We start from the raw sequence: 27187 nt of genomic DNA, 5'->3' as shown, positions 1-27187 counted from the left end.
GGGAGAGGAGCGCAGTTTGGCATGGGTGCACAGGCCGCAGTGACCCTGGAGCAGGCCTCTGAGGACTGAATCATGGGCAGCTGTGGCGGTTTCCAGACTTCTCAACCCCTGAACACCAAAGACAACTTAGAAGGTCCGTGGGAAAAGTCTGACTGCGGTGAGAAAGGAGCTAAGTCTCAGCCGCAAGTCTCGAGCGTGGCCCGGGGCCGCGGCTTTTTCCTGAGCTTCCAGCCCACAGACTGAGGGGGAATCCAGTGGCTGATCAGAGAGGGATTTCAGGGATCTCTTTGCCAGTGCTGAGGCAGGAATCTCTTGTTTTGCCTGTGCTTGGATCTGGGTCACAGTTCTGAGGGGCAATCCTGGGGCGACGAGGAACGCTGGTGTGGTGGAGCTTGTTGTGGCGGTGGAGAGAAAACACCTCGCCCCTTATCATACCATCTTGGAAGAACTGAAAATTTACAGGTCCCTAGAAGTACCTCTGAAAACACCTGAACAAACCCCCGAAGCTTGGGACAGTACACCCTTCACATTGGAAGCAGACTTTTACCTTAACAAAGAGTTTAAAACTCAAGTAATTGACTGGGATCATGAGTAAGCAGTGCAAAAAGAGTCAGACTATATTATCTTACTTTGGTGACAAAAAGAAGATCAAAACATACAACCAGAAGAAGACAACACAGCCAAAGCTCCTACATCCAAAGCCTCCAAGAAAAATATGAATCAGTCCCAGGCCTTGGAAGAGCTCAAAAGGGATTTTGAGAAGCAAGTAAGAGAAGCAGAGGAAAAACTGAGTGATGCAAGAAAATCATGAAAAACAAATCAACAGCTTCCAACTGAATGTGCTGAGGGCACCTCAAACTCACCATGTCCAGAACTGAGCTTGTCACATTTCCCCCAAAACTTTTTCCCCTTCCCAACTCTCCTATTACTGTTGAAGAAGCCACCATGTTCTAAGTCACCCAAGACTCAGGGTCACCCTGGACTCTTCACTCTTACTCCCTCCATGCCTCATCTCTATGACTTTTTCTTGACTGTCCCCATTAGGATAAGTTCTACTGAGTTTTCTAGATCTGTTTGGAGGAGTTTGAGGGTGGGGTTCACTGCACTTCTACCTGTTACTCTACCATCTTGACTCCCTTCCCCACTGTAAACTCTTAATAAATGCCTGCTGAATGAATGACCGTATCATACCCATTCACTCTTACTACCTTTACAAAAGTAACACATAAACTCAAACAGAATATCAGAGAAATCAGGGAGGCAGAGAGGGAGAAGTGACTTTATTAGGAAAAATTATTAAGAAGCCAAATCACTGTGATATGAAAGCTAGGTTTCAGTCCCAGATCTGCTCCTAAACTAGTCAGGTGAGGTTGGGTAAGTGACTGCCCTTCTCTGGGACACATTTTCCTCATCTATAAAAGAAGAAGGTGGACAACATATTCAGGTCCCAGATGTAGAGCTGAAGGGACTTCCAAGGCCACTGAGGCCAATCCCTCATCTTACAGAGGAAAAAAATCACACCTTCTTTTCCCTGCTTGATGAGTCTATGAATAAATTAACTGGGGAAGGCATAGATTTAACTGCAACACATGTGAGACATTACATAATATGGCGGGGCAAGCTTAATGCTAAAAAATGGCTTAAGAACACCAGCAATTGCCACCCTGATAAAGAACAATGGTCCACCAGGATTAGTATTCTGCTTTTGATAGCCAGCACCAATGCACCACACTTTAGGAATCCCATAGACACAGATGTCCGCTGCATCACTGAGTTTCAGGGGATAAAAACTCGGAGAATCAAAAACTAGAAAGAACTACCTTTGGTGCTTTTAAAATAAGTACGTTGTGTAACTGGATTTAATACTTACCAACTCCTCCAAAGGGCAAAGAGCTCAGAGTGAAATGCATCACGACATCATTGCCAGTAACCCCACCGCTGGAGGTTTCCTGAATCATCCTTTTAATCAGCTAAAAGACAAAACAGGACATTCTGATCTCACCGGCCTGGTCAATCCTCAAAGATCCTGAGAGTGTAGAGCCCCACCACCTCTGACCAACTGCACATATTGAGGCAGGACATCCTCAGAGAAGTCTGTATGTTTGGCTTTAAAAAAACCTGTTCAACCAAGCAAGTAAATTGTTTACAGGATTCTTCACCAAACCTTCACTTTCCCCACTGTGGAGTTTCTTTGGTAGTGCATTATGCACACAGTAAATTTAAAATGCAGTCTGGTTTGACATGACATGGATCTGATATAAAACTTTTCAGAAACACCTATTATCTAAAGTGAAATACACATGCATTAACCAACAGTAGCTGCTCAGTGATTGCTGTCTGGTGGCTCTGCATCTTGTAATGAATGAATGAAAAGCATTTAGTATGTGCCAAGCACTCTGCTAACAGCGAGGGATACAAATATAAAATAGAGACATGTCAACATACAAAGGGAAGTAATGTCCAGGCAAGGGAATTAGGTCTGGAAAGTCACAAAGATGTCAAGTCCACTAACACACACTTCCCTGAAACAATGTTTCAGGTGGAGGTGGGAAGGGTGTTGGCAGGGCAGAGATGGCCAGGGTAAAAAAGAGGACACCAGGTTCCAGGAAATCCAGAGCTGAGCGGCTTAGCTCTGCCCAGGCACAGCCTCTGGTGATCCAGCGATCCAGAGTGGAAGGTGGAGCAGCAGCAGCAGATGGGCAAAACGTTTAGATCTGCTGTTTTGTTTGTGTTTGCCTCATCTGTCTGCAACTTGTTTGCAAAGTGCCACAGCACATGTTTAACCTGGACATGTGCCACAGAAACATGAAGAAACAACCACAATATATGGCCCTCTCAGCTGCCATCTCTATGACGTGTGCCTCTGACCATTGTCTGAGTAAAGATACAATGACCGGCACCATGAATACCCCTGCCCCAGCTCCCACAGTGGGACTTCAGCTGAGTGCTACCTGGGCCAGAAATCCCCCTCAACATCAAAGGGTAAAATTGAGAGAAATGATAATTTATTAAACCAAATATTGGGAGACCCAGGATTTTTTTATTAGATCAAAGCTTAGTTCTCTGAAGGGCAGGGCAGATGATCAGATGAAATCTTTGAATTGTTACCCCACCCAACTAGAGAACCTTAGAAAGAATTTAACCTACAGTGAATTCTGAACTTAGGGTTGTTAAGCAATTATGGCCTTGGCCTCCACGTATTATATTTTTGTGATGTATAAAAAGTTTGAGAGATACAGTTTCTAGGTAATTAATCATTTTATTAATCATGCTAGCACATAATTAATAAAAGATGTCAGTGGCCCTCCCGAATACCAAAGACCCCTCATGGATCCTCCTCAGCACTTATATGCCCTTGGAAGAGCTGGTGTTCTGAGGGTGGCAATAGATTCTGACTGGTTAACAAGTAATGAAGAATGAATATTATAATGAGAGGTGGACCTATTCTAATGAGGGGCTGAGGGACATGACTCTTGATCACTCCCACTCCCACTTCCAGACTCAGGCCATCTAGCCTGCCTGAGTGGAACGTAATGGTTCAGAATTCAGCTCTTGCTGTTTTCCTGTGCTTGTGGAAACCTGGTTTTCCTGGGATGACCCCTCATCCCTGGCCCACCCCTGACTTGTCTAGATACTCTTTCTTTCATGGTCCCCTGCCTACTCTTTGCTCCTCCCTGCCCTGTCCAGACCTTCCTTTCACTGTCACTGTTTAGCAACCTTTCTTTCTTTGAGATTGTCTCCAACAATCTCTATCACCCTGTTAATATCACATCCAATTACTGGTCACTCTTCTTTAAAGAGTCTGGTCTTCTCCTCTACCTCATGCCACCCCAGTAACATCAACATCAAGGATATCAATATTCATTACATTTCTGGGAACACCATGGCCTCCCAGTGTGTCAGTCTCCTTAACTCCCATGGCTACCATCTGTCTTCTACCTCAACCACCCCCAAGGCTGGTTACACCCTAGACCTTCACCATCATTCAAAACTGGGCTACTTTCATGATTAAGAATTTCCAAATTCCTTTCTCCAATCATAATCTCTTCTTTTGCCTCACTCCTCTGAAATCTATTTCTTTTTCAGGTTTAAAAATTCTTTGTTTGCATATTTTAAAAACTATGCATTATAATAATGAAAATTCTTTGAACAACAACAAAAAAATGGCACTTGAATTACTCGCATTTTACAGCTTGCCAGGACCTTGGCAAAATTTTGCATTTTATTTTGCTACCTAGGCCCAACCCACACTCTTCTTTCACAAAAATATAAGCCACTGGAACTCCAACTAGGCAGATGGACAGATTAAAAGGCAACTCAAAACCAGTAGTTCTATTTTTTTTTTTAACGTTGAAAGTGGAGAATACAGTTATTTAAACTTGATCCAACTCTTTACACCTTACAAAGCTGAAGATGGTGCTTACAGAATGTACCATGTTGGCACACTGGCAGGGCAGACCTTATTACCATTCACTGCCTGCTTCTCCTGCCCAATGGTTTCTTTTGAAAACAGTGGATTTTTGTCTCACGTTTCTGTCTTCCGCAATTTAGAATTACTGAATATCTGCCTCTCAGCCAGGAAGTCGGGACCCAAGGTGGCTGCTCTGGTCTGTTTCCGAACTCTCTTCTTCATCCTCATAAAAACCTCCAGGCTCCCCAGCCCAATCCTAGTCTTCTTCGCTCCCCTCCGGGTCTTGATTTCTAGTTAACCAGGCCCACCCTGTACTATTCTCTGCTCTTCAATCCCTTGCCTTCTTGTCCTTCTGTTGTTCGTGGCCCTGGATCACACCCACCACCCGCCCTTTCTGCTCTCACTCCTTGGCTGCTGTATGTTACTGGAGAAAGTCACACAACTGGGCCCACTAATGAATTTATATTATCTAATATCACCCAGCCCCTGACTGCTCCACTCCCCACACGCCCTCCATCTCAGCAGCTATTCATTTAGTGAGCATTGATTAGGCGCCTACGGTGCTCACCTAATGTGAGACTTCTTGAGTACGGAATGCCACGGGGAGCCCTGGGCTTTAGGAATCTCACACTTCAGGAGTCGTATGGAGGATGGATCAGAGAAGGGAGAGACTGAATGCAAAAGTCCTGACTGAGAGACAGAAGGGGCCTGAAGCACGGTGGTGGCGGTGAGATACACATGGAGGAGATAACTGAAGGTGAGGATAAAGAAAGTGAACAATGACTCCCAACAGCATTGAGAGTGGGAACCCCAACAGACATAGCCAAGTCAGAAAGAGGACAGAGTTTGGAGGGTAGGGTTCAAAGATAATAAGCTGAACATTTTGTACAATTTGAGATGGAAATGCCTATAGGAATCCAGCTGGAGATTCAAACAGGTAGATGACAATATATGGATTAGGGTTCTGGAGAGAGGAGGGCTGGATATATCTGGGAGTCATCTGCCTAAGTAGGACAGCTGAACCCATGGGAGCAGATAAGATCACCAAGGAAGAGAAGGGGATGTCAGGGGCACAGGTGGCAGGACTCTCCCTTCCTCCAATCCTCTTTCCACAAAGCTGCTTAAATCACCCTCCTTATGCACAGGTTGTATCACTTCACTCTTCTTCTCAAAAACAATCTATGGCTCCCTACTGCCCCGGGATAAAATGCAAAACTCTAGGACTAACATCTAAGACTCTTCAAAATCTGGGTCCAACCTACCTTTCTAGTCTTATTTCACATCACTCTCCTTCACACCACCCTTGCTGCAGCCTAGCCATCCCTCATGGTACATTCCATCCCTGGCTTCCTGCATTCACACAAGCTATCCCCACGCTTTTCCTCTGCCTTTTAGAATCCTTATCTTCCTTAAAAGACTTAGGATGCCACACATGAGCTCTAGTTAGCTTTCTTGGGTCTCCCTCTCCCGACTGTTAGTGCTTGTGCTCACCTCAAATTAGCCTGAATTATACTCATCGGTGTTCAGTCCTATCATCTACACCTCTGCTCCCAGTACAATGTACACCTGTTGGGCCAACGACGATTTTGTTTTTGTCTTGCTGCTTCCCAGTGCCCGGCACGATTCCCTGCAAAAAGCAGTAGGTGCTGGTTGAGTTGACAATTGTGTTTCTCTGTTGGAACTGGCTCATGTTGATGTACAACCCTGGTGTGCTGCAGCCTTGCTGACAGGCTGCAGTTCATCATCTTGGTCTCTGACCAGCACTTGAAAATCCTTCCCTTTCGCCTTCTAGCATCCATGCAGTTATCTTACACAGTGTTCCTTCTACTTTCTCATGAGATACGAAGGAGTCCCCAGCCTAGAGAACCAAGTTCATCTGATCTCTGGCCCATGACTTATTCCTTATTCAAGCATCCCACTGTTGATGCCTCTTGAGCAGATGCTAGAAACACTTGCATATGAGACCCTACAAAGCATCTCCAAATAGGACAGTTTTGAAAGGAGGTCACCTCGATTTCCATTCCAGCCTAAGCTGCTGCCTCTGGGAATCAAGGCCTCTTCTACCTCTTTTGACTCATTTCCTCTTACTCAATATTTTCTTCCCAACAACAAACACTGTTGGCATGCAAGCTCCTCCTGGCCCCCTCTCCCACTGCCATCAGGCCCAGCTGAGATCTTGCAGCCACTGGCTTAGCTCACCCCAAGAAAGAGTTGGGTTTTCTTCAAACCGGTTTTATTTTCTGAAGTTAAATAAATAAAAATTTAAAATAATCAATCAAAAAAGCATTTATTAAATGCTTACTCTGTACCAGGCATTGTGTTAAGCACTGGGGATACAAAGAAAGGCAAAAACAGTCCTTAGCGTTAAGGAACTCACATTCTAATGGTGAAGCGTAAATGATCGGGTGCATACAAGATGTATGCAGTATAGACGGCAGGTCACCTCAGAGGAGAAGGCAGGGGGAGGGGAGGGAGGGACTGTGACAGGCCTCTGGTGGAAGGCGGGAACTGATTAGCAGAATCTTTAAGGGAACCAGGGAAGCTGAGAGGCAGAAATTGGGGGGTAGCAGGGAGAGAGACAGAGCATCCCAAGCACGGAGGAGGCCAGAGCCACAGACGAACGACACATTGGCCAGTGGAGCTGGATTGTGAGCGAGTGGAGGAGAATAAAGTAGAACACTGAAAAGGAGCAGGTAGCGAAGAGCTTTAAATGTCAGGGGATTCTGCCCTTGACGTGGAAGGTGATGGCGAGTGCCTGGAGCATCCTGGGCAGACCACTGAGGGGCAGCTGAACGGAGGAGGGCCCAGAGCGGGGAGATCAGTTAGAAGGCTCCTACTGCAACAGCCCAGGCAAGAGGGGGTGAGGGCCCGCAGCAGTGGGGTGGCCATGAGCAGAGAAAAGGGGGCGTGTATGAGGGATGTTGTCTTTTCTAGAAAAGCCAGGATTTAGCAAAGGATGGAGGACACCGGGTAAGTGAGTGAGGAGCTGGGGACAGCACAGAGTATGGACGTGTCAAGTAATGGCGCACGATAGCCCAAGTCTGGCCCCAAGGGATGGACGAATGTGCTCTCATCTGCCTTACTCTGCACACCATCTGGCTCTACCGCCAAAACTCAAAAAGAAACAAACAAAAAACCCAACACAAACAAAAACTAGACACGCTGACACTCAAACTTTCAGGCGCTACTTTTCCACTCAAAGCTGGCACCCTTCCTAACTGCTCCCCCCAAACATCTGGAACAAATACTTCTGGCCACCGTTACAGGAAGAACCAAGAGAACATATACCATAACTACAACATAAATGAGAGTATCACGAAAAAGAAATCTACTTTCAAGTAAGGGACACACCAGTGAAGGTCCCAGAAGGCAGTAACGAAACAGCACCCGTGCCACAGCAAAGAGAGGGTGGCCCAGGCTGAGACATGGAGAGACTGCCTACCAGAGAAGGTCACTCTCAATGCTTTGACATTTCAGGTTTTGTTGTTGTTGTTCAGTTGCTTTTCAGTTGTGTCCACCTCTTTGTGACCCCACATTTGGCCATTTCTTGGAAAAGATAATGCCATTCGCCATTTCCTTCTCCAGCTCATTTTACAGATGAGGACCTGAGGCAAACAGGGTACAGTGACTTGCCCAGGGTCACACGGCTAGTAATTGTCTGAGACCAGATCTGAACTCAGGAAGATGAGTCTTCCTGAGTCTAGGCCTGGGGCTCTGTCCACTGCACCACCTAGCTGCCCAGCCATTTCATATATTCACCAGCTTTTCTTTGGCAGAAGGGGACAGTTCATTTTGGGGGTGGGAAATAACTGATATAAAGACAAAAGGCATCAATAAAATTTTTTTTTTCCTAAAAAAGAAAAAAAGTCCATTTTATTAACTGATCAGACCTGAGTTGCCCCTTTGCAAGGGTGCAACCCTATTGGGGCTCCACTTTCTTCTGGATTCTTAGTCTCAGCCACTGAGGGTGGAACAATTCTCCCTGGCAAGAGGGCCCTTCTCGGCCCATTGCCTCTGGACAGCAGCCCCCTCCTAACCACCTCTTCCCCCTCTCTTCCCAGTCACTCGTCCTCCTCCCAATTAGTCTAGCTGTCCCAGTGAGCAACAAAACCACAGGGACTGGGAACCCTATTGCAGAAGCAACACAGCTACTGTGCTGAAGTCAGGAACAGTGACTTCAATGAATTATACTGGCTAATTTAGTCTTCCTACTCATGAGATAGGGCTTGGAAAGACTGAGGAGGAAGAAAACATCACTGACACAACCTCTGGGCCTCACAAGATCTCACACAACGGCCACGGAGGAATCAGACCTCACACTTCAAAAACCCCCCACCTGTGTCTATTTCCTGCTCCCCTGCGTGCCCCCAATTAAATAAGGAGAAAGCCATCAACCACCTGGCCACCAATCCTGTATGGATTAGGGAGAGAAAGGCAAGCTGCACTTGAAATGATGCTTTCCCATTACAGTTCAGGGTTGTTGGTGAGCCACATGCCTTGGGACATTCACCCTCTTAGGACTCAACTATATGTCAGAGAAGTTAGGGAAAGCTTAAGAACATTTTGTAAGCTCAATAACATCCCATGGGCCCCATTAACCCAAAGAGAAATCCAACGGATGTAGTCCTACTTGGTGAAGTCTAGCTCTAAATGAAACAAACACCTTTGACTTACTGACAAAGAAGAAGACTGTGTTTTGCAGCCCAGACTTTCGGTAAGCATTCCCTAACACTCACCTTATTGTTATTAGAAAACACATACAGGGCCAGGGGTTTTTCTCGCTGGTTGATGAACTGTATTGCTTCATCTGCATTTTTCACAGGCACTATTGGAAGCACAGGACCAAATATCTCTTCCTGCATCACCTTGGAGTCAGGGTTAACGTCAGTAAGGACAGTCGGGGCTGCAATGAAGAAAAGAAACCAAAATCACGATGCAGGAGGGAGGTAGCCTCGTCTCTGCTTCCATTCTGATCAGACCTATGCATGTGATCACCTGCTCTCTGACCCGGGCCCTATGCCTCCTCAATCACTTGTCTGCTCACTCTCTGAGTAGTGCTTGCACCTAGGAAGGGTCAGAAGCTATCTGCATCAGGCCTGCATGCGTCTGGCAGGGAACCCACAGAGGCAGATGGGCAACCTGGTGCACAAAGCATGATGGGAGATATGTCTGCACGTCTTTTTAGTACGCATGCCTTCCTCTCTAGGGATGCTTCCTTTCACCCCTGCCTTACCCCTCTCGTCTCATCTGGTCCCCATAACAAACCTGTAAGTACGCAAGACGGGCAGAACTGGTATTAATGTCCCCATTTAACAGGTACAGCAACAGAGTAAGTGACTTGCACTGTTAGTTAAGGCCAGAGGAGAGCAGATCTTCTGGTTCAGTGCTCTGTCCTCCATTCCCTGCAGAGCCTGGCACATCCTACAGAAAGCCAGCGCTTTTCCACACTACAAGACAAGTCAGTGGTGACCCATTTAAAGCAAATGCGCAGATGCCACATACAAAAGAAGCAAGGTTCACTTTATCGGAATAAAGACTGGTTGTTACTTTAAACGTGAACATGCATAATGTGACCTAATTCAACTCTGCCAAGTTCTGACAACAGCGAGGCCACGTGACCTGTGAAAGCCCTGGACAGGCTCTGCAAGGAGTCACAACAGCAATGTCGGCACCTGTGTTCTAAGACCGATACCAGTGAGAATGAGGGAACCTGAAAGTTAAGCAAGTCCTCAAAGGTCACGATGACCAGTACAGAGGGGACTTGGTTCAACCAGTAACCATCTGTCACAGTTCTTGCTGTCTTCGTCAAACCATCTTGGGAGCAGATCTGATGCCTCAGCTCAACAAGGCCAAATGTCACTACTAGCTGAGAAGACTTTTTTTAAAAAAAAAAATTTTTACTCTGAATTTAAGAAATAAAACAAGCATTTCCCATAACAAAGTAGAATAGAAAAAAAGAAGATTGCCCATGAAACCGCAAATCTATTATATGCAACTTGCTTTTCCCTTTAAATGTATAATAAAGTTATCACGTAACTTGCCCCCCCTCCAAGATGGCCATCGTTAGAAACAAATATGTAAATATATGTAAAACCATACTATGCATACTTCTATTTATCAGTTCTTTCTCTGGATACAGACAGCATCATCCTTCATAGGGCCTTTTTGGTTAATATGGGTATTTATAATAGTCAAAGTGACTTGATCACTCAAAGTTGTTCTTAAAACAATATTGTTGTTAATGGTATACAATGTTCTCTTAGTTCTGCTCATTTCACTCTTCATTATTTCATGCAAGTCTTTTCCTGTTTCTCTAAAATCATCGAGCTCATCATTTGTTATATCACAGTAGTATTCTATCACAATCATACACCACATTGTTTATACTCATTCCCCAATTGATGGGCATCCCCTCAGTTTCCAGTTCTTTGCCACCACAAAGAGAGCAGCTATAAATATTTTAGAACATATAGGTTCTTTTCCTTTCTCCCTGATCATCTTGGGCAACCATAATAGTGGTGTTGCTGGGTCAAAGAGGATAGGCAGTTTTATAACTCTTGGCCATAATTCCAAATTGCTCTCTAAAATGGTAGGATTAGTTCACAATTCCACCAACAATGAATTAGTGCGCCAATTTTTCCACATGCCCCCTCAACATTTGTTGTTTTCCCTTCTATCATTTTAGCCAATCTGATAGGTATAAAATGATATCTCAAGATTGTTTTAATTTGCATTTCTCTGATCAATAATGATTTCAAGAATTTTTTCGTATAACTATAAATTGTTCTGATTTCTTCATCAGAAAACTGCCTGTTCATATCCTTTGACTACTTATCAATTGGAGAATGACTTGTATTCTTACAAATTTGACAAATTTCTTTATATATTTAAGGTTCAGATAAGACCTTTATCTGAGAAACTGCCTATAAAAAAGTTTTTTCCTAAGTTTCTTCTTTCCTTCTGCTCTTGGCTACATTGGTTTTATTAGTACAAAATCTTTTTAATTTAACGTAATTGAAATTATCCATTTTACACCTCCCAATATTCTTTTCTTCTTTATTCATAAATTATTCACCTATCCATAAGTCTGATAAGTAATATGTTCTATGTTCTTCAAATTTTCTTGTAATATCTCCCTTTATATCTAGGTCGTGAATCCATTTTGATCTTATCTTGGTAAACGGTCTAAGATATTGGTCTATGCCCAATTTCTGCCAAACTGCTTTCCAGGTTTCCCAACGATTACTACAAAATAATTCTTATTCCTCAAACTTAAATCTTTATACTTGTCAAACACAAGGTTACTATGGTCATTCACTGCTATCAGAAGGGAATAAGAAAGGATATTTTGGCAGCCTCTTGGCCAAAAAGAAGTGCCACCTGGTTCTTCAGAGGTGAAAAACCAAGTCAGCAACAATGAACCAATAAACTGTTTCTGGAATAATTCTGCCACTCCCTGGCCAGGGGCTGCCATCCCTTGTTCCAGTTTTTTCATGTGCCAGAATAGGAACAATTCTACTTATCCTACCTTCCTCCCAGGATTGTTATAAAGCCAACACCAGGCAACAAATGAACTCTGAGAAAGTACAATCGATTTAAGTTATAGCCATAGGGAAGAAACTGAAAACAGGAGAGCTGTGCACTGGTGTCCCAGCCCTGGAGTGTGGAGGACCTGAGGTCAAGTCTTGCCTTTGATACATACTGGCTGTATGACCATGAAGAAGTCTCATAAACTCTCAGGGCTACAGGAAACTCTAAGGCAAAGACAAGTGCCAGTCTCCACTAGTAAGGACAGTGTCTATACCAGGAATTTCCCACCTAAATAAAACCACAGGTCCAGACCATACTATTCACTCTCAAACAAACTGAATAACTCACTTACATCAGTATTTATTAGTCATTACACTCAAGGCTTAAAAAAATTAATTAATTAAAAATAGCATTCACGGGTATATAAACTAATAAACCATCATCTCTCATATTAAAAACAAAAAAGTAAAATACCTATGTATCGTGTAGCCTCGTCCGTCTCCCCTCCAAAAGCTATCTTTTGTCCTTCAAGTAAACTTGTCACCCTTTTAAAATGACGAAGGTTGATGATCCTTTCGTAATCAGGAGACTTTTTTATTTCTTCACCATAGAATTCCTATTTAAAATAATTAAATGTACTTAGACTCATAGTTCTACCAATTAATTTGAAGAACTTAGAACACATCCAGGTCAAGAACCTACCTTGCTTTCCAAATCATACTCACATTTCTGCCCACAGCTCCATACGACTTATTTGTACTATCTCTGGCTAAATGATTGTTATGGATGGGGTTCTGAAAAGTCATTGTTTTGGATCAAGTCCCATAGATGGAAGAGGAAAAGCCCAGAGATGGTAAAAATTACCCAGCTAGTGCATGCTGTCTTTGTCCAGGGTGCCCAAGAGAAGACTGGCACTTCAGACATGCCAGCCAAGAGACAGTCCCAATTTTTAGGCTCTTCAGCCTTCCCTACACAAACATGTATACAATCACAGTCCAAAGAAATCAATCATGCCCCTACCCTCACTGTTTATATCATACAGCAAGGACACCCCACTGATCACAGTCCATGAATATCATTGATGCTAAAGAGCTGTGGTCATTTTGTACCTTTCTTCTGCTTTCAGACACCTCCATGAAGACAGAAGTCAAGGGTCTCAAATTTTGTTATCTACTTTGTGAGAAGATATGGATCCCCAAGCATGGAAAAACAGAGGTTTCCAAAGAACCTCCCTACTTATAAGCACAGGGGAACTACAATGTTAGAGATATACCTGCTCCAAGACTGCCATGAAATGATGACCCAAGTCTTCACATGGTCTGTGGGCCCCAATTGTCACAACCTCACATTTCTGTGAAGTGTGCAATCATCCTGAGAAGAGCCTGAAGCCACTCATGGTGTGACACACACATACCCTTCCCCCCTGCCAAGTACAGGAAATGAAAACACGGAATCAAGTAGACAAAGGGAAACAAATGGAATCACAATAACAAATCTGACTCACTTTCTGCCTCCAATGTGGCATCTCTCCTCAAGTTCCCCACACTTCAGAAAGGACAGACAGGTGTTAATTTTGGTCAAAATGTACACTACATGAAGAGGAGCGCAATGGGATAATGCAGGAAAGAGAGTGCTCTTGAGAGGGAGGGAACACGTATGCCAAGAACTCTGCTGCAAGGGGAATGGTGAGAAGTGCAAAGGCCAGGTCAAGGCCAAGTGTTATGAGGAACCTGATGGAAAGAACACTTTCAGTTGCATGGGGCAGGGCAATAGGGCTACTAGGGAAGGCTCAATGGAGGAGTTAGAACCTGAGTTAGGTTTTGAAGGAAAGAAGAGACTTCCTCAGATGAAGAGGGAAAGTGCCAGAGAATCAGCTCTAAGCGGGAGGGAATCTTGACACCCCTCATTCTGCCCCCCCCACCCCGAAAGAGGAGAAGGGCAGGACAAGCGGGGGGTGGGGGGGTAGGCGCACCTGAAACCAATGCCGTTTGACAGAGATATAGAGAATGTGAAAGCTGGGACTAATGAGATTAAAGCTGGAAAGATAGCTTGAAGCCACATTTTAGAGGGTCTTAACCACCAGGATCTGGAATTTATACTTTACTGAACAACTGATTGGAAGCCATTGGAGGCTCTGGAACAGGGCACTGATAGAAGCAGTACAATAGGTAGATTACACGGAGAGCTATGTGAAGTGTGTTCTCAAGAAGGGGGACAAGAAACCATTCCCGAAGTCTGTACATGAAGAGAAGTGGGGCCCCGGTAGTAGGAATGTAGAGGAGCCAGAGGCAAGGTGTATTGAGGAGGCAGAATTGACTGAAGAAGGCGGCTGATACAGGATAGTGGGAGGTGAGGGAAAGAGAAGAGTCCAAGATGGCTTGGAAAGCTGGGAAGACAGTGGTACCAACAACAGAAATAGAGACGTTTTGGGGAAGGACAGATTTTCTGAAGGGAAAAGGAGTTTTTTCTGGATGTGTTGAGTTGAAGGTGTTGGTGAGACCTAGATAGAGAAAGCAGGCAGTTGTAATATAAGACTGAAACTGGGGAGATGTTGGGAACGATTCACATAGAAGTGACTCCTGAAGCTACAAAGGAGATGAAACTTGTTTGGTGAAGTCATTTGCTCCCTCCTCTCCGGCTCCATAACCACCTAGGCCAGGCCTTCAGCAATTTAGGCTCAGATTACTCAACAGCATCCCAACAGCTTCTGTCTATGGTTTATCTTGAACTCTGCTACCAGATGAGATTCCTCTTCCTGAAATGTCACTTTCATTCCCAAATCAGGAACCCACAAGTTCCCTATATTACCTATCACATAAAGTCCAAACAATATTCGGAGGACACCATAACTTTCCCATCGAATGCCATCTTCACATGGTCCCCTCTAACATGAGCTCTCCTTTCCAGCTAGGTCAGTCTCCTCAGCATCCCCTCTCATTCCCTATTAATTCCCTCATCCCTGCCTTTACTCATGATGATCTTCCTGTCAAGAGAACGCCCTTTGGTTTCTTCAGTGGCAAGGCAAATTCCAAATATCTCCTGAATAATTAATACATGAACTCTCCAGAGTGACAGGTCCAGTATTCTGCACATAACTGATTATGCTTCCTGAGACAGACTGTGTTTACATCTGTGGTTCCCTATCCCAGTTTCATGACATGTCAGGGTCTCTCAAAAGATCTTAAGAGTTGTCACCAAATTTCTCAAAATTCTCTAGTATTTTTAATTCACTTTAATAAATAAATGACACACAGCTAAGTAAAGGCTACACCTCTGTGTCGTGTGGGAGACAAGGATTCAGTACACCAACAGGACGGGCTCACACGCCCTAGGAAGGCCTCTTTATGCAGGGAGGCTAAGTCAGCTGTCAAAGGTTCAGTGTGGAAAAGCTTGGCCCCAGGTTGGCTGCAAAGCAAGGGATGTTTCAGTCACAGTAACTCATAAAGACCTTCTACTCAGGTATAGAGGGCTGCACTCTGCACCTGTATGGGGAGTGCCCACAGGAGCAAAACCACCAACCCTTGGGGTACTGCATTAAGTGTGATTTGTTACTTTGAGAGAGTGACCACTATCAGACAACTAGGATAAATTCCAAAGGGTTTGGTAATCGCTGGCTCACACATGTGAGTTAGTCTGACAGTTTGCTATCTACATAATAACATGTGCTCACCAATCACCGGCCCAATAATATTACTAATAAGGGAATTACAATAGATTGAGCTCTAATGGACTGATAACTTAATTCAGCCCCCACCCCCCGCCAAAAAAGTTAAATTGTCAGGTTGTTTCTGTTAGCTAGATGGCAATGACCACTATTTGACAATCTTTCATTGGAATTGTTCAAATGGGGTGAGTAATCACTGAGACCAAGACAGGAAAGCAGAACATTAGGATAACCCTTTCTCATCATCCTGCCCACCCTACACCCCCCATTCTGTTCAACAGACTGATATGACAGAAATCATCCAAGGATTTGTTAAGAGGCACTGCTGCCAATAATATTTATCAACACACAGAGACATGCAAAAACTGGTTTATTATATACACACACATATACATACATGTGTCATATATCACAGCACAGACTCACCATATAAAAACCAGTGGGCCCTGAGTAGTAGTCTCATGCTATAGTCTACAGATTTTGGTTACATAAACCAGATGTAAACAATGGAATTTTAGAGGGCAGAAGGGAAGGTAATGATTTACACATCAGAGAGCAGATAACAGAAAGGGGAAGAGAGATCTACATCAGGTAAAATAATAAATGGGTCAATAAACATGGAGGATATAGCTGGAATCTGTAGATTAACCATTAACACCGAAGCTATGGCTAGTTATATGACACGTTTATCTTATGCAAATGGCCAAGTGAGAAATTCTCTGATAATACTGAGTCTTCACTCACCTTCACAGTTTCCTTTATCCTCTCCACAATCTGACTCTGGAGGGACGGCTCACAGAGAACATAGTCTGGAGCAATGCAGGTCTGACCACAGTTCATATACTTCCCCCAGGTGATACGTCTGAAGAAAACAAGGGACAAGATGAGATAACTATATTCAAATCACCCTCTGTTGGTTTCTTGTTGTTATTCAAGGAATTTGTTCATAAATTGCCACAAGGAAGAAGAAATATAGTACTGATCAAATAATCTCTCCTTTACAACTAGACTCTGTGCCTTATCACAGAATGGAGACAATTCTCAATTATCCCTGTTAATGGAAACAGCTGCCAATAATTTCAGCATCATAAAATATACCCGCATGGAAGATGGTGGAATAAGACAGGAACTCGCCTAAGCACTCCCAAATTCCCTTCCAAAAAACTTTAAAATAACATTCAAAACAAATTCTGGAGTGGTAGAACCTACAAAAGGACAGGGTGAAACAATTTTCCAGTCCAAGACAACTTCGAAGGTCGCCAGGAAAGGTCTGTCTCACTGAGGTGAGAGTGGAGCACAGTCCAGCGCAGGCCTCACTGGGTGCCAGCAACAGCTCCTGTCTCAGCACATCCGTGCAGGCCTTGGGGCCAAATGAATCAACAGCAGAGACTCCTAGAGTTCTAAGCCCATAGATAGGAAGGGGGCTGGACAATTGGTCAGAAGGAGATTACAAAGGATACTTCGCTGGCACTGGGTGCAAGAGATCTGGGTCATACTCAGATCTGGGTTGCAGACTCAGGGTGAGGAGAAACACTAGCATACTAGAGCACACAGTCACAGGAAAGCGGGATCCTAACCACAGCTGCAAGACAGAAACCAGTACTTGTGGTTGCTCACAGACCAGGAGAGCAGTGACCGTGCCTCTCCTTAGATCACACCACCTTGGAAGAACTCAAAACGTATAGGTCCCCAGAATTAGTTCTGAAAACAGAGCATGAAAAACTTGAAGCTTGGGAGACTGCCTCCTCCACCCCAAGAGGAGAACCCAACTTTAACACAGTTAAGTAAAGAAATAGGCTAGAAAAACGAGAACAAAAAAGAAAGAAAGAAAGAAAAGAACTTGACCATGGAAAGTTACTATTGTGACAGGGCACATCAAAGCATAAACTCAGAAAAGGACAACAATGTCAAAACACCCACGTGCAAAGCCACAAAGAAAAATGTGAATTGGTCTCAGGACCGAAAAAGAATTCCTGGGAAAGCTCAAAAAGGATTTAAAAAAAATCAAATAAGAAAGGTGTAAGAAAAATTGGGAAAAGAAAAAAGAGTGACGCATGAGAATCATGAAAAAAAGAGTCAACAGCTTGATAAAGGATGCACAAAAAATGGAAAAAGATATACAAAAATTTACTGAAGAAAACAACTCCTTAAATATATAGAGAATTAAGTCAAATCTATAAGAATACAAGTCATTCCCCAACTGATAAATGGTCAAAGGATATGAACAGGCAGTTCTCAGATGAAGAAATTAAAGCCATCTATAGTCACATGAAAAAATGCTCTAAATCACTATTGATTAGAGAAATGCAAATCAAAACTACTCTGAGGTACCACATCACACCTATCAGATTGGCCAACATGACAAAACAGGAAAATGATAAATGCAGGAGAAGATGTAGGAAAACTGGCACACTAATGCATTGTTGGTGAAGTTGTGAAATGACCCAACCATTCTGGAGAGCAATTTGGAACTATGCCCAAAGGGCTATAAAAATGTGCATACCCTTTGACCTAGCAATAGCACTTCTAGGGCCATATCCCAAAGAGATCATACAAATGAGAAAAGGACCCACATGTACAAAAATATTCATAGCAGCTCTTTTTGTGGTGGCAAAGAATTGGAAACTGAGAGGATGCCCACCAATGGGGGAATGGCCCAGCAAGTTGTGGTATATGAATGTGATGGAATACTATTGTGCTATAAGAAATGATGAACAGGCTGATTTCAGAAAAACCTGGAAAGACTTGTATGGTTTGATGCTGAGTGAAGTGAGCAGAACCAAGAGAACATTGTACACAATAACAGCCACGTTGTGCGATGATTAATATTGATAAACTTAACCCTGCCCAGCAATACAAGCATCTTAGAAATCTCCAAAGGCCTCATGATGGAAAATGCTATCCACATCCAAAGAAAGAACTATGGAAGTTGAATTGCTATTTTTTTTCCTCTTCTGTTGAGTTTTGTTTCCTCTTTCTGATGGTTCTTCCTATTGGTTCTAAGTTTTACTTACAACATCACTAATGTGAAAATATGTTTAATAGGAATGTATATATATAGCCTATATCAGATTGTGCATCATCTTGGGAAGGGTGGTAGGGGGGAAGGGTGGTAGGGAGGAAGGGGGAGAAAAATTTTAAACTCAAAAGCATATGGAAGTGATTGTTGATAAATCAAAATAAATTAATAAAAAATTAAAAAAAAATAAGAAAACAACTCCTTAAAAAGTAGAATTGGCCAAATGGAAAGGAAGTACAAAAGCTCACTGAAGAAATTAGAATTGGGCGAGTGCAAACTAATGACTCCATGAAACATCAAGAAACAATAAAACAAAATCAAAAGAATGAAAAAAAATACAAAAAAAAAATGTGAAATATCTCATTGGAAAAACAACTGACCTGGAAAAGAGATCAAGGAAAGAATTACTGGACTACTTGAAAGTCATGACCAAAAAAGAGAGCCTGGACAGCATCTTTCAAGAAATTATTAAAGAAAACTGCCCTGATATCCTAGAAACAGAGGGTAAAATGGAAACAGAAAGAATCCACCTATCATCTCCTCAAAGAGATTCCAAAATTATTATATTATTATATTATATTATATTATATTATATTATATTATATTATAGAATATTATAGCCAAATTCCAGAACTCTCAAGTCAAGGAGAAAGTACCGCAAGCAGCCAGAAAGAAGTAATTCAAATATTGTGGAGCCACGGTCAGGATTACACAGAATTTAGCAGCTTCTACATTAAAGGATCAGACAGCTTGAAATAAAATATTCCAGAAGGCAAATGAGCTACGATTATAACTAAGAATCACCTACCCAGTGAAAATGAGTATAATCCTTCAGGGAGAAAAATGGATATTAATGAAATAGAGGACTTTCAAGCACTTCCGATAAAAACACTACAGCTGAACAGAAAATCTGATTTTCAAATATAACATTCAAAGAAGCATAAAAAGGTGAACAGGAAAGAGAAAACAAGGGATTCAATAAGGTTAAACTGTTTACATCCCTATACAGGAAGATGATTCTTGTAACTCTTAACAGCTTTATCACTATTAGGGCAGTTAGAAAGAGTGTACATAGACAGAGGGCATGGGTATGAGTTGACTATGATGGGATGATACCCAAAAAAACCAAAAGTAAGCGGTGAGAAACAGGGACACACTTAGAGAAGAGGGAAAGGAGAGGTGGAATGGGGTATCTCACATAAAAGAGGTGCAAAAGAATTATTACAGTGGAGGGGAAGATGGGGGAGTGGTGGGCAATGCTTGAACCTTACTCTAATCGGAAATGACCCAAAGAGGGAACAAAATATATGCTCAGCTGTGTATAGAAATATATCTTACCCTATAGGGAAGTAGGTGGGAAGAAGGATAAGAGAAGGGGGGTAGGACTGATAAAAGGGAGGGGAGATTGGGGGAGGCAGGAGTCAGAAGGCAAACATTTGTGAGGAGGGACAGGGTCAAAGCGGTGAGAGAGAGGGAGGGAGAGAGGGAGGGAAGGAGAGAGAGAGAAAGGATAAACAGGAAAAATAAAATGGAGGAAAACACACAGTAATCATAAATGTTAATGGGATAATATCATCCATAAAATGGAAGTGGATAGCAGAGTGTATTGAAAAGTAGAATACTACAATATGTTGTTTACAAGAAAAACATTTGAAGTAGAGACACACATACAGAGTAAAGGTAAGGGGTCAGAGCAGAATCTATTGTGCTTCAGCTTAAGTAAAAGAAGTAGAGGTAGCAATCATGATTTCAAAGCAAAAGCAAAAATAGATCTAATTAAAAGAGATAAGGAAGAAAATTACATCTTGCTAAAAGGTTACCACAGACAATGAAGTAATATCAATACTAAACATATATCCATCAAATGGTTCATCCAAATTTTTAAAGAAGTTAAATGAGTTATAGTAAGGAATAGTAAAACTATAGTAGTGGGGGACCTCAACTTTCCCCTCTCAGAACTAGATAAATCTAACCACAAAATAAAGAAGAAATTAAGGAAGTAATAGAATTTTAGAAAAGTTAGATTTGATAGATCTCTTAAGAAAAGTGAATGGGAATAGAAAAGAATTGATACCTTTTTCAGTTGTACATAGCACCTACACAAAAAATTGACCAGGTATTAGGGCACAAAAACCTCACAACCAAATGCAGATAACAGAAATATTAAATACATCATTTCCAGATCATAATGCAATAAAAATGACATTCAATAAAGGCCCATGAAAAGGTAGATTAAAAATTAATTGAAAACTAAACAATCTAATCCTAAAGAATGAGAGGGTCAAAGGACAAATTATAGAAATAATAATTTCATTAAAGAGAATGACAAGACAACATACCAAAATTTATGGGATACAGCCAAAGCAATACTTAGGGGAAAATTTAGATCTCTAAATACTTACATAAATAAAATAGTGAAAGAGCAGATCAATGAATTGGGCATGAAACTAAAAAAACTAGAAAATGAACAAACTGAAAATCCCTAATTAAGTACCAAACTGGAAATGGTGCAAATCAAAGGAGAGATTAATAAAAGTGAATATAAGAAAACAATTGAATAAATAAAACTAGGAGCTGGTTTTATGAAAAATAAAATAAAATAGATAAACCATTGGTTAATTTGATTTAAAAAAAAAAAAAAGAAGAAAACCAAATTACCAGTATCAAAAATGAAAAGGGTGAATTCACCACAAATGAAGAAATTAAAGCAATTATTAGGAGCTATTTTGCCCAATTATATGCCAATAAATCTGACAATCTAAGTGAAATGGATGAATATTTACAAAAATATAAATTGCTCAGATTAGCAGAAGAGGAAATAGAATACGTAATCCCAAATCAGAAAAAGAAATTGAATAAGCCATCAATGAACTCCCTAAGAAAGAATACCCAGGGTCAGATGGATTCACAAGTGAACTCTACCAAACATTTAAAGAATGATTGAGGGGGGAATTATGAGGATGGATCTGGACCCCAAAAAGGAAAAACCCTAAACTTTCCCACAGGGCTAAATCTTGCCTGAGGCTATAATCCTATCAACTGGCCTTTCACTGTGGCTACACCCAATCTCCCAATTCTCTGTTACCCTTAACCTAGCCTAGTCCTCCATTGCCTTACCTCCCTATGGCCCCTGGCCACTTCTCACCCTTAATCCTAGCTAGGCTCCATTCTCCCTTGGCCATGTGGTCCACGTTCCTGGCATTCTATTGTCTCACAGTCCCTTGTAGACTACTTGGCCACTACTAGATCTCTCCCACAGTCTTTCTGTATATAAGGGCCATCTTGTCTCCATTAAGATGCTCAGATGCTTCAAATCTGGCCACTGATGAGATTCTTAAAATCTGGCCCCCTTGCCTTAGCTATACAAATGCTTAGATTCCTTAAGAGCCTGCCCAATATGACGGATTTTCTAATAAACCTTGTCTTTGGCTGAAAAAAAAAAAGAATGATTAATTCCAATACTATATAAAACTATTTGGAAAAAAGGCAAAGAAGGAGTCCTACCAAATTCCTCTTTGTGATACAAATATGGTGCTGATAACTAAACCAGAAAGAGCAAAAATAGAGAAAGAAAAATACAGAATACATCAATTTCCCTAATGAACACTGACGCAAAAATTTTAATTGGAATATTTGCAAGGAGATTAGCACTGTACCACAAGGATCCATATAACTATGACCAGTTAGGATTTATGTCAGGAATGCAGGACTAGTTCAATATTAGGAAAACTATCAGCATATCAATACTGAGTGAGACAGATGAAGTTTCCTCAGTACTAAAACTCATAAATTCCCTTTGTACTCCCAAAGAAGCAAGAGCTGATCTGTGTTCCATTTCCTCTAGCAAGATAAACATTGCGAAAGACTGCTAGCCTAACCGCCAGAGGTTTCCTGCTTATCAGTCTCTAGGCAGAACTTCTAAACGGTTATCAGAAGTCCTCCTGATTCTTTGTCTCTAGGCAAATATTTCCAAATAAGGGTCTTAGAAAGCAGCTTCGACAGCAGTTTAGATTGTGCACCCCGAAACGCAGTCAATGGGAAGAAGGGTTCAGGAATGGGGAGGGGGTATCGCATTAGTTTAGTCATAAAACTTTGTTCTCCATTAACAGACCTGGCACTCCCCTGACTGTCACTTGAATGATGAGGGCTGTGCCCTTTCTCATGAGAAAGAATAAAACTCTTTCTGCACTCTGATTTCGACTCAGGTTTTATTTAGGGTGGTCGCCCGTACCACACAATAACATGTGACATATCAACAACAAAACCAACAGAGATCATATGATTATCTCAACAGATGCAGAAAAGGCTTTTGACAAAATACAACATCCATTCCTCTTAAAAACACTAGAGATCATGGGAATAAATGAAGTTTTCCTTAAAATGAGAAGTCTTGTCTACCTAAGATCATCAGTAAGCACTACCTGTAATTGGATTAACCTAGAAGCTTTTCCAATAAGATCAGAGTTGAAGCAAGGACATCCATTACCATCACTATTATTCAATATTGTACTGGAAATGTTAGCTATAGCAATGAGACAAGAAAAAGAAATTGAAGGAATTAGCACAGGCAATGAGGAAACAAAACTATCACTCTTTGCAAATGATATGATAGTATACTTAGAGAATCCTACAGAATCAACTAAAATAATTAATAACTTTAGCAAAGCTATAGGATATAAAACAAGTCCATAAAAATCACAAGCATTTCTATATATTACCAACAAAATTCAGCAGCAAGTGATAGAGAAATTTCATTTAAAATAACTCTAGACATTATAAAATACTTGGGGTTCTACCTGCCAAGATAAACCCAGGAACTACATGAACACAATTACAAAACACTTTTCACATAAATAAAGTCAGATCTAAAGAACTGGAGAAATATCAATTACTCACAGGTAGGCTAAGCCAATATAATAAAAATTACAATTCTACCAAAATTAATTTACATAGTGATGTAATTACTAATTATGAATCAAACTACCAAAAAACTATTTTATAGAGCTAGAAGAAATAATAACAAAATTCATCTAGAAGAACAAAAGGTCAAGAATATCAAGGGAATTAATTTGAAAAAATGTGAAGGAAGGTGGCTTAGGAGTATCAGATCACAAACTGTATTACAAAGTGGTAATCATCAAAACAATCTGGTACTGACTAAGACATGTGTGGTGGGTCAGTGGAATAGATTAGGTACACAATACACAGTTGTAAATGAACATAGTAATCTATTGCGTGATAAACCCCAAAATCCAAGCTTTTGGGATAAGAACTCACTATTTGACAAAAACTTCTGGGAAAACTGGAAAGCAGTTTGGCAGAAACCAGGTATGGACTAACATGTCACATCATGTACCAAGATAAGATTAAAATGGGCATACGATTTCAACATAAAGGATGATACAATGGGTAAATTAGGGGAGCCTGGGATAGTTTACCTGTCAGATTCACGGATAAGGGAAGGATTTAAGATCAAACTAGAGACCAGTATAAGATTAAATGGATAATTTTGATTACATTAAATTAAAAAGGTTTTGCAAAGAAAAACAATGCAGCCAAGATTAGAAGGAAAGCAGAGAGTTGGGAAAAATTTTTTCCAGCAAGTATCTCTGATACAGGCCTCATTTCTCAAATATACAGAGAACTGAGTCAAATTTATAAGACTGTAAGTCATCACTCCTCAATTGATAAATGGTCGAAGGAGATGAACAGGCAGTTTCAGACGGAAAAAGTCAAAGCTATCAAACAGTCATATGAAAAAATGCTCTAAACCACTATTGATTAGAGAAATGCAAATTAAAACAACTTTGAGGTACCACCTCACATATATCAGATTGGCTAATATGAGAGAAGAGAAAAATGAAAAATATTGGAGGGGATGTGGGAAAACTGGGACACTAATGCACTGTTGGTACAGCTGTGAACTGATCCAACCATTCTGAGAGTAATTTAGAACTATGCCCAAAGGGCTATAAAACTATACATACCCTTTGACCTAGCAACACCACTGCTAGGTCTCTATCCCAAAGAGATCCAAGATCCAAAAAAAGAGAAAAAAGACTTATATGAACAAAAATATTTATAGCACCTCTTTTTGTGGTGGCAAAGAACTGGAACTCGAAGGGATGTTCATCAATTGGGGAATGGCTGAACAAGTTGTGGTATATGATTGTGATGGAATACTATTGCAGTATAAGAAATGATGAGCATCATAATTTCAGAAAAATCTAGAAAGACTTATATGAACTGATACAAAGTAAAGTGAGCATTACCAGAACATTATACACAATAACAGCAATCTTGTATGATGATCAACTGTGAATGACTTAGCTATTCTTAGCAATACAATGATTCAAGACAATTCCAAAGGACTCATGATGAAAAAATGCTATCCATATCCACAGAAAGAACTGATGGCATCTGAATGCAGATCGAAGCATACTATTTTTCATTTTCTTTATTGGGGGGGAATAGCGGGGAGAGTGAATGTGTTTTCTTCTATAACATGACTAATAGAGAAATATATTTTGCATGATTGCATAAGTATAACCTGCATCAAATTGCTTACTGTGCTGGGAGGGGGGGAAGGGAGACAAGGAGATAATTTGGAACTCAAAATTTTTAAAAATGAATGTTAAAAATTGTTTTTACATGCAATTGGGAAAAAATTATTAAAAATGTTTTTGGAAAATGTGTCTGCTGCATCCAGGGAATCCCCAAATGACAAAAAGCTTATGTTTTCAAAATCCTTTTTTGGAACTTGGCCTAAATTTTCCCTTTGAAACAAAGAGATGGGGCAGTTAGGTAGCACAGAGGATAGAGCACTGGCCCCGGAATCAGGAGGACCTGAGTTCAAATCCGGCCTCAGACACTTAACTAGCTGTGTAACACTTCACCCTGACTGCCTCACCAAAAAAAAAAAAAGAAGAAGAAGAAAGAACGAAAGAGAAAAAAGAAAAAGAAACAAAGAGATGATTAGGTTCCCACATCAAAAGGGCCAGTCTCACATTAGGACTAACCCACATCAAATGCAGTTCTATTTGAGCAGCCATGCTGGCTGCCTGGCAAAAAGCAAGACAGAAGATTGTTGATGGCTCAGGGGCTGTGCCTCACTCACTACAAAACCAGTGACTGCTGGCTCCTTGGCATACTGGAGAATGCTTCTCTCATGATCATGACCTAGGGGTCTGCTGGGCAGCGTCAGTGGGATTTCAGTGACTTGTCAAGCTATGTCTGAGGGGGACACCCCCTCCCCCCACCTCAGGCCAGCTATTTATATGTGTAAGTATTTTTTAAGTAAGCTGTTCCTAACATGTAAGATTTTTATATTTTCATTTGAACACAGACCCTGATATTCTAAAAGTCTGTATTTCAAATAATGAAGCTAAGCTGTAAAGACCCAAATTAGAAGGTACTAGAAGCTATTTCATTTCTCTACTCTGTTTCCTACTTTCCTTCCTGATCCAATTCAATAATGGAGGTGGTTTATATCAGAGGGGTTAAACTCAAAACCCCTTTAAAATGTAACTGGGAAATGGTTAACAAAATAACTAAAAATATACTACAATAGAGATAATGCTAATTTGTGGTTTTCTAAGTCAATATGTGTTTCTATTTTAATCTGACATCACTGGGCTACATGACAAAGTATGATCCTGAGCCTAATGTGACCACTGGATACCCCACTCAGGCTAAGGACAGTCCAACCACTGGCTCACTGTGAGCCAGGTAATTCACATTTGGCATGTAAATCATACACAGATGCTCACATACCTCTAGCTCTGCCAGTAAGTAAAGAATCTAATGGCTTCTTTTTTAAAAACCTTAGAGATGATCTTCCCTATTGACTTTTTTCATGCAAACCTGCTGCCCTCTTGAGCCCTGGCCCAGGCTTTCCCTTCACTCCCTACAAAGTACAGCATAGTACAGTTTTACTTTGGCAGGTGGGCAGAGCATGACATGAAGCCCCAGAGAAATGGCTTTTTTAGCCAACAAGGCAGCAGAACTACACCACAATGATGCGAACCTCTTCTGTCCAAGGCTCCTTCAAGTGCAGCAGGGCCTCGGTCCTCTCTGGGCCCCACAGATCAGGCTGGTATTCTGGGGGTGTGGTCTGTTCCTACCTAATCCGCTCTTCTATAGAAACTGACCTGTGCTGTTATGCACTTCTGAAAGTTTGGAGAGACAAAAGTGAGCCAAAGGGATGCCTTTTGTGGCGAGGAGGAAGCAAAAACACAATTTCAGATTAGACAGCCAAACCACACCCCAAAGAGCTACTTTACTCAACTGCACAATTACTAGCCTGGAAAAAGGGACACAGGAAAACAAAAGAATCCACACCCCAGAAGTCAGCACCTTGTAAGAGAAAGATTTGCAAGCTTACATAATCAGTAAGGGGCCCATTTCTACCTTTATGAAATGCCCTCAGGAAGAGGGTTAAAGCCGGAAAATTTTCCAAAGAAGACTCCAGAACAAGAGTGGAAGACAAAATCCAAATGCTACACATTAAAGGCCCACTTCTTTTTCTTGTTCAAAGTACTTGACTCTATTCCTGACCAAACAG

At 41.5% G+C, this 27187-nt stretch overlaps 1 protein-coding gene across 2 annotated transcripts in view; it reads right to left on the bottom strand.

Moving 5' to 3' along the window:
* The window catches only part of ALDH3A2 (aldehyde dehydrogenase 3 family member A2), a 49981-nt gene that overhangs the window by 8952 nt on the left and 13842 nt on the right, over positions 1 to 27187 (bottom strand). For both annotated transcript variants that reach the window (XM_027861671.1, XM_027861672.1), the window contains exons 5-8: positions 16350 to 16467; positions 12416 to 12557; positions 9148 to 9314; positions 1871 to 1970 (exon numbers count right to left, since the gene is read on the bottom strand). In XM_027861671.1, coding sequence (XP_027717472.1) covers positions 1871 to 1970; positions 9148 to 9314; positions 12416 to 12557; positions 16350 to 16467 — 527 coding nt within the window. The remainder of the gene's footprint in view (positions 1 to 1870; positions 1971 to 9147; positions 9315 to 12415; positions 12558 to 16349; positions 16468 to 27187) is intronic.

The sequence above is a fragment of the Vombatus ursinus genome, unplaced genomic scaffold (genome assembly GCF_900497805.2).
Source record: "Vombatus ursinus unplaced genomic scaffold, bare-nosed wombat genome assembly UNPS02014768.1, whole genome shotgun sequence".
Classification (NCBI taxonomy): domain Eukaryota; kingdom Metazoa; phylum Chordata; class Mammalia; order Diprotodontia; family Vombatidae; genus Vombatus; species Vombatus ursinus.
Note: the sequence above shows the minus strand (reverse complement) of the source record. Positions and strands in the feature narration are given on the sequence as shown.